The following is a 13,072-nucleotide window of genomic DNA, read 5'->3' as shown; positions in this document are numbered from 1 at the left end:
ACGTGCACGCTCCCAGACCACCATCCGATACAGGACACGTGCCCTCTCCCAGACGACCATCTGATACAGGACACGCGCACGCTCCCAGACATCCATCCGACACAGAACACGCGCCCCCTCCCAGACGACCATCTGATACAGGACACGTGCACGCTCCCAGACATCCATCCGACACAGGACACGCGCACACTCCCAGACCACCATCCGATACCGGACACGTGCACACTCCCAAACGACCATCCGACACAGGACACGTGCCCCCACCCAGACGACCATCTGATACCGGACACGCACACACTCCCAGATGACCATCCGATACAGGACACGTGCACACTCCCAGATGATCATCCGATACAGGACACGTGCACGCTCCCAGACGACCATCCGATACAGGACACGTGCACACTCCCAGATGATCATCCGATACAGGACACGTGCACGCTCCCAGGCGATCATCTGATACAGGACACGTGCACACTCCCAGACGACCATCTGATACAGGACACGTGCACACTCCCAGACGACCATCTGATACAGGACACGTGCACACTCCCAGACGATCATCCGATACAGGACACGTGCACACTCCCAGACGATCATCTGATACAGGACACGTGCACACTCCCAGACGACCATCTGATACAGGACACGTGCACACTCCCAGACGACCATCTGATACAGGACACGTGCACGCTCTTAGACCCTCCACTTCTCCCCATGCTCCTCATCCTTCCACTGTGTGAATCAGACACACAGATCTCTGTGGCTCACCTCTCCCACAGTTTCAGCTGTGCTAACATAATTGCAAAAGGGTTTTCTAATGATCAATTAGCCTTTTAAAATGATAAACTTGGATTAGCTAATACAACGTGCCATTGGAACACAGGAGTGATGACTGCTGATAATGGGCTTCTGGATGCAGTAGAATGGCCTGTACTGAAGAGCTCAGTGACTTTTAATGTGGCACCGTCATAGGACGCCACCTTTCCAACAAGTCAGTTAGTCATATTTCTGCCCTGCTAGAGCTGCCCCGGTCAACTGTAAGGGCTGGAGCAACAATGGCTCAGCCGCTAAGTGGAAACACTTACTACCGAGTTCCAAACTGCCACTGGAAGCAACATCAGCACAATAACTGTTAGTCGGGAGCTTCATGAAATGGGTTTCCATGGCCGAGCAGCCGCACACAAGACTAAGATCACCATGCCCAATACCAAGCGTCAGCTGGAACAGTGGAAATTCATTCTCTGGCGTGATGAATCCCACTTCATCAACTGGCAGTCTGACAGACGAATCTGAGTTTGGCAGCTGCCTGGAGAACGCTACCTGCCCCAATGCATAGTGCCAACTGTAAAATTTGGTGGAGGAGAAATAATGGTCTGGGGCTATTTTTCATGGTTTGGGCTAGGCCCCTTAGTTCCAGTAAAGGGAAATCTTAACGCTACAGCATACAATGACATTCTAAACGATTTCCTGCTTCCAAAGTTGTGGCAACAGTTTGGGTAAGGCCCTTTCCTGTTTCATGAAAATGCCCCCGGGCACAAATCGAGGTCCATACAGAAATGGTTTGTAGAGATCGGTGTGGAAGAACTTGACTGGCCTGCACAGAGCCCTGACCTCAACCCCATCAAACACCTTTGAGATGAATTGGAACGTCGATTGCGAGCCAGGCCTAATCGCCCAACATCGGTGCCCAACCTCACTATTGCTCTTGTGGCTGAATGGAAGAAATGTTAAAAAATCTTGTGGAAAACCTTCTCAGAAGAGTGGAGGCTGTTGTAGCAGCAAAGGGAGGACCAATTCCATATTATTGCCCATGATTTTGGAATGAGATGTTTGACAAGCAGATGTCCACAAACTCTTGGTCATGTAGTGAACGCGCGCACACACGCACACAGTCTGTAAGAGAAGGATCAAAGACTCACAATTTCTTAATTCTAGACACAGAAGCATCTGAAGAAATGTAACCAGCAGACTGCAGGTGTGTAAAGCTGTGTGGCTTATAGGTCTGTTTGAAAACAAAAGATATGTGGGCTTGTCTCTGGGATGCCGGTATTAAATTTTCCACGATGCTGAGGGGGAAAAAACTCTAGGAATAACAATTATACCTCAAAGCCCAGGAGAAATGAAAAGTTCCAACTACTACAGGCTGTAACAGGCGTCGGTGGGACCGGGAGACAAGTCTAGAACCGTAAGGGGCTGAGGGGTCAGCGGTCAATAAAGCGGTCATTAAAACAGTAGTATGGTTGTTGAATATCACATCATCAGAATCCCTGGATGCCCAGTCAGCAGCTCAGTGTGAGCTCACTCAACCCCTCCTCCCCTGTACGGCATTCTTTCTTTCTAACAGTTTATTTAACATTTTCAAAACAAAAGTAGAACATGTGTCACGTTCGTCATAATGATAGGACCAAGGCGCAGCATGCGTAAAGTTCCACATATTTTAATAAATTTAAACAAAACAATAAAGCACAAGCGAAACATGACGCTACTGGTGTGCACACAGGCAACTATCTGTAGACAAGATCCCACGAAGCACAATGAGGAAATGGCTGCCTAAATATGATCCCCAATCAGAGACAACGATAAACAGCTGTCTCTGATTGGGAAACATACCAGGCCAACATAAACCATTAATCACCTAGATGACCCACCCTAGTCACTATCACGCCCCAACCAACAGAGAATAAACAGCTCTCTATGGGCAGGGCGTGACAACATGTTAGAATATGCAAATAAGAAAATAATGTAATTGTATTCTACTCAACTCATTACTCTATTTTTTACAGTTATTTTTCAATTATATTTGTTTGTATCATTTTTCCATGGTAGATAATCAAGCATATTTCAATTTCATACATTGTCAATCTATATCCTCTTCCCACCCCTTCCATACTCCCCTTCCCACCCTCTCAAATTATTATATGTGCTTATTTCTATTTGGAGTATATTTAATTTAGAGTACAGTTCAAATACATTAACTATATTTAAATTTACAGATCTCTTAACAATTTCACTCTTACTTCCCTTCTCTTAAATCCCCCAAGAACCGATACTGTATTCTTCCGGTCACCTTGGTTCCCTACCTGTCTAGTGGGAGGAGCCTTTGACAATGTCTGCACAAAGGTGGGCGTGACTCTATAATACTAACAGATATATTGGAAATTAAGGTAATGGCATCAGGCACTTTGAGTAGCCTATTTTTTCAGCTTCTTAAGCTCATGAAAATAACAGAATATTTTACAGACCAAAAGGTATTTTGAGTTCACACCAGCAGTGTGGTAGTTACGTAGATATGACTAGGTGATGTTGATGTGTCATGCCGTGCTGTGTGACTCACTGTGCTGAAGTTAGGGAAGAGGCTGAGGGGGGACGATCCATTGAGCCTGAAAGGCAGGAAGTGCTTGAGGTCAAGGTGGGGCTGCAGGGGCCGTCCCGGGACAGGCAGGGAGGCCAGGAGGGGGTTGCCCTGGGCAGAGGTGCCTGGATGGAACACAACAACACAACAGGGTTAGACAAACACTCAGAACAATCATGAGAGACGCTTTGATGTCTCTTTTCTGTCTCTTCTCACTACCAGTGAGTTTGGTAGGTAAGGCATGACGTAAGGTGTGAGGTGTGGGAGGTGAGGTGTGAAGTGTGGGAGGTAAGGTGTGAGGTGTGGGAGATGTGAGGTAAGGTGGGAGGTAAGGTGGGATGTGTGGGAGGTGGGAGGTAACGTGTGAGGTAAGGTGTGAGTTAAAGTGGGAGGTAAGTTGGGAGGTAGGTTGGGAGGTGTGAGGTAAGGTGTGATTTGTGAGGTAAGGTGTGAAGTAAGATGGGCGGTGTGAGGTGGGAGGTAAGGTGTGAAGTAAGGAGTGAGGTAAGGTGTGAGGTAAGGTGGGAGAAAAGTTGTGAGGTAAGCTGTGAGGTAAGGTGGGAGGTGTGAGGTAAGGTGTGAGATGGGAGGTAAGGTGTGAGGTAAGGTGGGAGGTATGGTGGATGTAAGCTGTGAGGTAAGGTGTGAGGTAAGGTGGGAGAAAAGTTGTGAGGTAAGCTGTGAGGTAAGGTGGGAGGTGTGAGGTAAGGTGTGAGATGGGAGGTAAGGTGTGAGGTAAGGTGGGAGGTGGGGGTAAGGTGTGAGGCAAGGTGTGTGTGTGTGTGGGGGGGCTTTGACATTTGAGCAACCTCCCTTCACGACGCCCCTACATCCTATCACCCCACTGCCAGAGGTAATCCTTCAAGGACGTGCACCGGGCGCTCACGTATACACACACACATATCATTTAATTACAGATTTATTGGCTGTGAGAGGGGAGTGCCTGGCCTGCACCGTACGAGCTGGGAAGATGATACCGGATATCAAATGGACCAGGGATGAAGAGATTTCTAATTTTCCGGCTGGCTGCGTTTCAGTGGGCCGGTGCTGAGCTGGGTACTTATCCCACCGCCAGGATCAATCATCAGTATCAGCTCTGGGTCGTCAGACCTGCCCTGAGCATGCGCAATGCAACACACCGTTACAACACACACCGTGGATATGATAGGAGGATGAGGAGATATCAGGACACAATAACACACACCTTAGACAGAGAAGAGATTGACCTCGTAATAACACACACCTTAAAAAGAGAAGAGACTGACCTCGTAATAACACACACCTTAGAAAAAAAGGAAATTGATCCCATAACAACGGTCACCTCTGAAAGAGGAGATTGTCTGGTACATTACGACCCATAAGTCATATCTACGCTAAGTCACAGCTGATCTTGGTAAAGTAGTAGATGCTAAAACATGGGTGGTTCTAGGTGGTTGCTATACAGTACGTCATAACAAACAGCAGATCAAGAGGTGAGACCTTATACATAGTACTACTGTCCTCACAAAGCCAAGGACCTGCAATATAATATAGCCATATAACACAACGAATGAAGACTAGCTATATAGTATATATTACACAAGACAGGTATGATGACAGTTGAAGTCGGAAGTTTAAATACACATAGGTTGGAGTCATTAAAACTCGTTTTTCAACCACTCCGCCAATGGATTGTTAACGAACTACAGTTTTGGGAAGTCGGTTAGGACATCTACTTTGTGCATGAAACAAGTCATTTTTCCAACAATTGTTTACAGACAGTTTATTTTACTTATAATTCACCGTATCACAATTCCAGTGGGTCAGAAGTTTACATACACTAAATTGACTGTGCCTTTAAACAGCATGGAAAATTCCAGAAAAAGATGTCATGGCTTTAGAAGATTCTGATAGGCTAATTGACATCATTTGAGTCAATTGGAGGTGTACCTGTGGATGTATTTCAAGGCCTACCTTCAAACTCAGTGCCTTGCTTGACATCATGGGAAAATCAAAATAAATCAGCCAAGACCTCAGAAGAAAATTGCAGACCTCCACAAGTCTGATTCATCCTTGGGAGCAATTTCCAAACGCCTGAAGGTACCACGTTCATCTGTACAAACAATAGTACGCAAGTATAAACACCATGGGACCACGCAGCCGACATACCGCTCAGGAAGGAGACGTGTTCTGTCTCCTAGAGATTAACATACTTTGGTGTGAAAAGTGCAAATCAATCCCAGAACAACAGCAAAGGACCTTGTGAAGATGCTGGAGGAAACAGGTACAAAGGCATCTATATCCACAGTAAAACGAGTCCTATATCGACATAACCTGACAGGCCGCTAAGCAAGGAAGAAGCCCCTGCTCCAAAACTGCCATAAAAAAGACAGACTATGGTTTGCAACTGCACACAGGGACAAAGATCGTACTTTTTGGAGAAATGTCCTCTGGTCTGATGAAACAAAAATTGAACTGTTTGGCCATAATCATCATTATGTTTGGAGGAAAAATGGTGTGGCTTGCAAGCCGAAGAACACCATCCCAGCCGTGAAGCATGGGGGTGGCAGCATCATGTTGTGGGGGTGCTTTGCTGCAGGAGAGACTGGTGCACTCCACAAAATAGATGGCATCATGAGGAAGGGAAATTATGTGGATATATTGAAGCAACATGTCAAGACATCAGTCAGGAAGTTAAAGCTTGGTTGCAAATGGGTCTGCCAAATGGACAATGACCCCAAGCATACTTCCAAAGTTTTGGCAAAATGGTTTAAGGGCAACAAAGTCAAGGTATTGGAGTGGCCATCACAAAGCCCTGACATCAATCCTATAGAAAATCTGTGGGCAGAACTGAAAAAGTGTGTACGAGCAAGGAGGTCTACAAACCTGACTCAGTTACACCAGCTCTGTCATGCGGCATGGGCCAAAATTCACCCAATTTACTGTGGGAAGCTTGTGGAATGCTACCCGAAACATTTAATCCAAGTTAAACAATTTAAAGGCAATGCTACCAAATACTAATTGAATGTATGTAAACTTCTGATTCACTGGGAATGTGATGAAAGAATTAAAGCTGAAATAATCATTCTCTTTACTATTATTTGGACATTTCACATTATTAAAATAAAGTGGTGATCCTAACTGACCTAAGACAGGGACTTTTTACTAGGATTAAATGTCAGAAATCATGAAAAACTGAGTTTAAATGTATTTGGCGAGGGTGTATGTATATAAACTTCCGACTTCAACTGTATGTATGTATGTATGCATGTATGTATGTATGTATGTATGTATGTATGTATGTATGTATGTATGTATGTATGTATGTATGTATGTATGTATGGGGCATCTGTGATGGACGTGACAGAATAACAATGGGGAAGGCAGCAGTCCTGACAGCCGTCTGCCTCACGGTTTGATATCAGATTGACAACCGGCCCCTCCCCCTCCTCCTCTCTAAAATGAGTGTTGTGGCTCCATCCCAAATGGCACCCTATTCCCTACATAGTGCACTACTTTTGACCAGGGAAAAGGGTACCATTTGAGATGCAGCCTAGTTTTATGATTGGTCGGTGGAGCTGAGGAGTAAAGGGGCAACGCTGGAGCCCCAGGGATATGTTCACCGTGCTGGGTAGAGGCCTGGCTGTGTCTGCCCCCAGCTTGGTGATGGGTGAGGACGGCCCACTGCTGTCTGTCTTTCGCCCACAGAGACGGCATGGAGGGCGGACATCAACTCCAGTCACGTGGGCCCCAGCCTTCCACCACGAGATGTCACACGCGCGAGAAGGAGCAGGGTTAGCCTAGCTTGGAGGACAGTCATCAGCTGACAGTGCATCTCCTTCTTTCTCTGTGGCTCCCAATACAGTTGATTAAATCAGAGGCTGGCTATTTGCCTGTTTGGATGATAAGACTAGCGCCGCGCTGAGGCACACGCATAGGAATCAAGGAATGTACAACAGCCAGCCACTGACAACTGAGTGGTTGCTCTCTGTGCACTGGAGACACATGTGGAAGGTGAGTACCACATAAAAACCATACTAACATACCTCCGCCCACGCACCTCCAGGAAACAAATGACACTCGGGGGGCAATAAACACACACACACACGGATGCATGCACGCACAGACACGTTCTCAAAGCCTATGTGAATGCACTAGGTGTACGCCACCAAAATATATATTACAAAAACAAACACATCATACATACAACAGAAGGGAAGTAGGAAATTAAAGGTGTGTGTGTGTGTGTGTGTGTGTGTGTGTGTGTGTGTGTGTGTGTGTGTGTGTGTGTGTGTGTGTGTGTGTGTGTGTGTGTGTGTGTGTGTGTGTGTGTGTGTGTGTGTGTGGACATGTGTTAGGGAGGAGGGGTAGGCTGATTCGGCCCTGAAGCCACAGCTAACCTCCTTCTATCACATTGCGTCATTCTCATTTAATGAGTGTGTGTGTGTGTTGTCTGTCCAAAGACACTCCGGTGTGCAGGCTCTGATGTGTTGATGCATCAGTGGCTGTCCAGACAACAAGACTTCTGTGATAAAACAGAATGTCCAGTCCAGACTGTGGGAGAGGACTCTGCTTACTGCGCTGACTGTCTCTAGAACTTAATCCACACTCCTCTTCCTCCACTGACCATCACAACAACACATGTCGCCTTAACACATGACTCAGTTACACAACATCTACCATCATCAGGCACAGCATGATGTCCATCAACACATTATATGAATACATTAAGAACACTATTTCCACATTGACTGTGTTACATTTTATTTTAATTTTATTTTTGTCACTTTTTCTCACCAATTTTGTGATATCCAATTACGATCTTGTCTCATCGCTGCAACTCCCCAACAGGCTCGGGAGAGGCGAAGGTCGAGTTATACATCCTCCGAAACATGACTCGCCAAACCACACTTCTTAACACCCACCCGCACCATTGTGCTGGAGGAAACACTGTTCAACTGACGACCGAAGTCAGCCTGCAAGCGCCCGGCCCGCCACAAGGAGTCGATAGATCGCGACGAGCCAAACCCTCCCCTAACCCAGACGACGCTAGGCCAATTGTACGCCGCCCTATGGGACTCCCAGTCACGGCCAGTTGTGACACAGCCTTCAAATAGCCACCCTTTTCCTTGATGACAGCTTTGCACACACTTGGCATTCTCTCAACCAGCTTCATGAGGTAGTCACCTGGAATGCACTTCAATTAACAGGTGTGCCTTGTTAAAAGTTAATTTGTGGAATTTCTTTCCTTCTTAATACGTTTGAGCCAATCAGTTGTGTTGTGACAAGGTAGGGGTGGTATACAGAAGATAGACCTATTTGGTAAAAGACCAAGTCCATATTATGGCAAGAACAGCTTAAATAAGCAAAGAGAAATGACAGTCCATCATTAATTGAAGACATGAAGGTCAGTCAATCCGGAACATTTAAAGAACTTTCTTCAAGTGCAGTCACGAACACCATCAAGCGCTATGATGAAACTAGCTCTCATGAGGACCGCCACAGGAAAGGAAAACCAAGAGTTACCTCTGCTGCAGAGGATAAATTCAATTACCAGCCTCAGAAATTGCAGTCCAAATAAATGTTTCACAGAGTTCAAGTAAAAGACACATCTCAACATCAACTGTTCAGAGGGGACTGTGTGAATCAGGCCTTCATGGTCAAATTGCTGCAAAGAAACTACTGCTAAAGGACACCAATAAGAAGAAGAGACTTTCTTGGGCCAAGAAACACGAGCAATGGACATTAGGCCGGTGGAAATCTGTCCTTTGGTCTGATGAGTCCAAATTTGCGATTTTTGGTTCCAACCACTGTGTCTTTGTGAGACGCAGAGTACGTGAGCGGATGATCTCCGCATGTGTGGTTCCCACCGTGAACCTCGACCCAATTGAGATGGTTTGGGATGAGTTGGACTGCAGAGTGAAGGAAAAGCAGCCAACAAGTGCTCAGCATATGTGGGAACTCCTTCAAGACTGTTGGAAAAGCATTCCAGGTGAAGCTGGTTGAGAGAATGCCAAGAGTGTGCAAAGCTGTCATCAAGGCAAAGGGTGGCTACTTTGAAGAATCGAAAATCGAAAATATATTTTGATTTGTTTAACTCTTTTTTGTTTACTACATGATTCCATATGTGTTATTTCATAGTGTTGATGTCTTCACTATTATTCTACAATGTAGAAAATAGTAAAAATAAAGAAAAACCCTTGAATGAGTAGGTGTGTCCAAACTTTAGACTGGTTCTGTATTTCTGGCCTTTTGTGTAAGCCCCTCCCCTTTTGCCTTTCTAATGATTTACATTGACATTTTAGTCATTTAGCAGGCACACCCTTCTTTTTTAGGGGTGGATCAGCTTAGTATTGCGGAAAGAATGTTGCTTCCAATGTAATTGTCTGCATCATTTCCATTCCCCCATATTTTTTTGGGTAAATATATATATCCATACACGTATGCATACATATACACATATATACATACACATACCTATATAGACATACATACTTTTTTTAAAGAATATGCCTTTATTATTATTCCCCGCGACCCTACCACCAATCCCCCAATTGGAGTAAACTTATAAACACTTCTGCTTTTACCTTCAATTTCTACATCTTATACCTATCTTACAGACACAGTCCACTTTACAATAGTTCTCTCTTATTTGTTCTTAGTCCTTCCTCTATTTCTGTTGTCCATCCAATTTTATTTCCACTTGTAACTGTGCTATTTCACAAAAGCTACGCACCTATACACATTTCACAGATCCCGTATGCCCTATATTGTTTATCTTGTTATTAGTCCCACCCTTCAGCTCCACCCAACCCCTCCCATCTATCTTCCAACATCATCCATTTCGCAGGCACTCTTATTCAGTGCAACTTACAGGATCAATTAGGGTAAAGTGCCTTGCTCAAGGGCAGGTCGACAGTTTTTTCACCTAGGGGATTCTAACCAATGACTTTTCAGTTACTGGTCCAACGCTCATAACCGCTAGACTACCTATTCCCCATCTTTACTCTCCCACCACCCCTCAAACCTCCCTTACCCCCATTGAGTGGTGGAGGATGGATTGAGGGAAGGAGAGAGGAAAGGCTGCATGTCTATTTACAGCCCTTTGTAATTATCTGTGTTGGTTGGCACATTGGGCTTGGTTCAGAACTAGCTGATTGGATCTCTAACAAGCAGAGATGGACAAGGGGCTGCAGGACAACATAAAGAAGAGAGCAGGCTCCTAAAGATGCGTCCGCCGGCTATAGAGGACCTTCATGTGGTAGTGGTGATGTGGTGCAGAGCAGAGTGGGGGAGTGGACAGGGAGACAGAGACCTGAGGGTGGCAGGGTGGCATAATGCCCTATGGACATCACTACTGCTGCTGTGTCCTTCAGTAAGGTTGACAGGAAGCCCTAGAGCCACATAGGACATAAAGGACATAAAATGACTTCCTTTCTATTTCGGTAGTCTAAATGTTCAACATTAATGTCCTGTATTGTACTGTAAGGGAAGGCAAATCTTTCAGATCCTGAGCTGGATGTGTCTTTTGTTTATGGCTTTGTCACTGAGACTCGTCACTGTTGTGAAAGACATGAGCTCCAGACTGATTGCCAAACGCCCCAAGGACAATCACAGCCACATGAATACACCGCTGACACTAACTCAGGTTTAAAATGTTTCAGCGCTATTGACTGCTGAGCAATGTAATGTATTCTGTCAGATAAACTGTCATATCCAGCTGGGTAAACGGAACTCATGTAGGAATGTAGGCCCGGTGCTTGTCCATGGATTCCATTAAAGGGAGAAAACATGCTCCTTTAGTGAAGGGCCAGTATCACAATAAGAGCATGTGAGTGCGAGCCCAGTTCGTTTTATGCTAATAAGTTAATACCATTTTTGTTTTATAACACCAAACATCCCCACCACTACTTCCGCCGTCTGTATGCGTGTTCTCTTGAGATGCTCCTCTTACACAACCCCTGAATGCCTGACGGAGCTCTTCATCATAGCTTACCAAATGTGCACACTAAGGGACGACGAGTGACATGCACAGTCCCAGTTAGTCACAAGGCTGTTGCTCATGCTAGGCCTGTCCCCCCTGAGCCTCTAATAGGCAGCCATAGCCTGCCTCAGACCATGCACTGATAGGACAGGATGTGACATGGTAGGATCAGCCCAGAACTACAATTCCTAGGTTATAAATAGAACTGGTAGCCAACTCTTAGATTGCAACCATATACGTATAGGGCACTACTTGAGAAACGCAACGGACTCTAGTCAAAAGTGCACTAAATAGAGTTCCATTTTGGATGCAACCGTTAGAAGCCATAAAATACCTAATATTTTAGCCCATTTTAGCCCATATTTTAGCCCGTATTGGATGTGAAAGTGTCTCTGAGCCCAGTGAGACAGTTTGGAGATGTTCTCAGAGATTACAACCGTAGCGTCAATTAAAATACTGAAAAGCCACAGGCGGTCATTCGCTCCGATTCCTCTGAAGGGGAGAAAGAGGGGGGGAGAAAACGGTCTGAGAGGGGAAAAGAAAGGGAGAGTCTTAACAGCCAATTAACTTCCGCTTGATCCCGAGGTTGTGCGAGGACTACCACGGGAGCCATTACTGCATGGACGGAGAACATTAAGCATAATCAGCTTTAATTAAAGACTCCCACCGACGCTCTCTCTATCCCTCTATCTCTCTGTTTCTCTCTCTATCTCTCTGTCCATACTCTCCTTCAAGCATCATGACAATATGAAAACCTGAGTTTAAAATGTGATCTGAAGTTGATTAGATGGAACAGCGCACGGTCCATGGATAATGAAGGAAATAGTAGCTCGGTGTTCAGGCCAATTGATTCTTTTTTCCTGCATGAAATTAACAGAAGTGTATTTGTTTCTTTTAACGAGGTCTAGTTAATGATCTCACCCATACTATTCTATTACAGTGAAGTCTGACAGAGGAAGGCTGGTATTTCATCGTGTTTGTGTCTGATACAGAAGAACACAAGGAGACAAGGAGAGTAAACATGGCGTGTAAACGCCCTGAATGACATGCCATCTGAAATCCCGTTTGAGTCATAGAGAGTCAAAGGGAATCTCTCCCTGCTGCTGTGCTGTCAGAGAGTATTGAACAGACCGTTCCCACCCTCCTTTAAAGCTGTTTGGAATGTATTTTTCTCGTATTTTTCTGGGTCACTTGTGTTGTGTTGGTAGTGCAGACAGTGTACGTATGATTAAGTGTATAACTGTGTGTGTATGTGTGCTATAACAGTGTATGACTATTTGTCTGTTTTGTCTATGACTGTGTGTGTGTGTGTGTGTGTGTGTGTGTGTGTGTGTGTGTGTGTGTGTGTGTGTGTGTGTGTGTGTGTGTGTGTGTGTGTGTGTGTGTGTGTGTGTGTGTGTGTGTGTGTGTGTGTGTGTGTGTGTGTGTGTGTGTGGGAGGGGTTTATGGCTTATGTGACAGCACTGCAGAGGTTATTTGTGCGGAACTGATCTCCCGTCCTCACCTCCCTCTCTGAAATGGCTGTTTAATCAAGTGTGTGATTGTCCGTTGTTAACAGAACTACGTTCTCTCACTACTTTGTTAAGTGACACTCCCTGTTTAGTGTCAAAGCTGGAAGAGACCCTGAAACACCACAAGATAGACAACTGAAGTGCAGATACATAGCACATTTCCTGTTTTTCAACAAGGAGAAACACATTTACACAACCACTTCCACCAACCAAACTAGGTTAGTGCACTTTCTCCAGGAAACC

At 45.3% G+C, this 13,072-nt stretch overlaps 1 protein-coding gene across 4 annotated transcripts in view; it reads right to left on the bottom strand.

Moving 5' to 3' along the window:
• Positions 1–13,072, bottom strand: part of LOC129832979 (zinc finger protein 385C-like) — a 215,306-nt gene that overhangs the window by 26,673 nt on the left and 175,561 nt on the right. For all 4 annotated transcript variants that reach the window (XM_055897162.1, XM_055897161.1, XM_055897163.1 and 1 more), the window contains one exon: positions 3,338–3,480. In XM_055897162.1, coding sequence (XP_055753137.1) covers positions 3,338–3,480 — 143 coding nt within the window. The remainder of the gene's footprint in view (positions 1–3,337; positions 3,481–13,072) is intronic.

Source organism: Salvelinus fontinalis, chromosome 34, assembly GCF_029448725.1.
Source record: "Salvelinus fontinalis isolate EN_2023a chromosome 34, ASM2944872v1, whole genome shotgun sequence".
NCBI lineage: Eukaryota > Metazoa > Chordata > Actinopteri > Salmoniformes > Salmonidae > Salvelinus > Salvelinus fontinalis.
The sequence above is the reverse complement of the archived record's forward strand: the minus strand, read 5'-3'. Positions and strand labels throughout refer to the sequence as shown.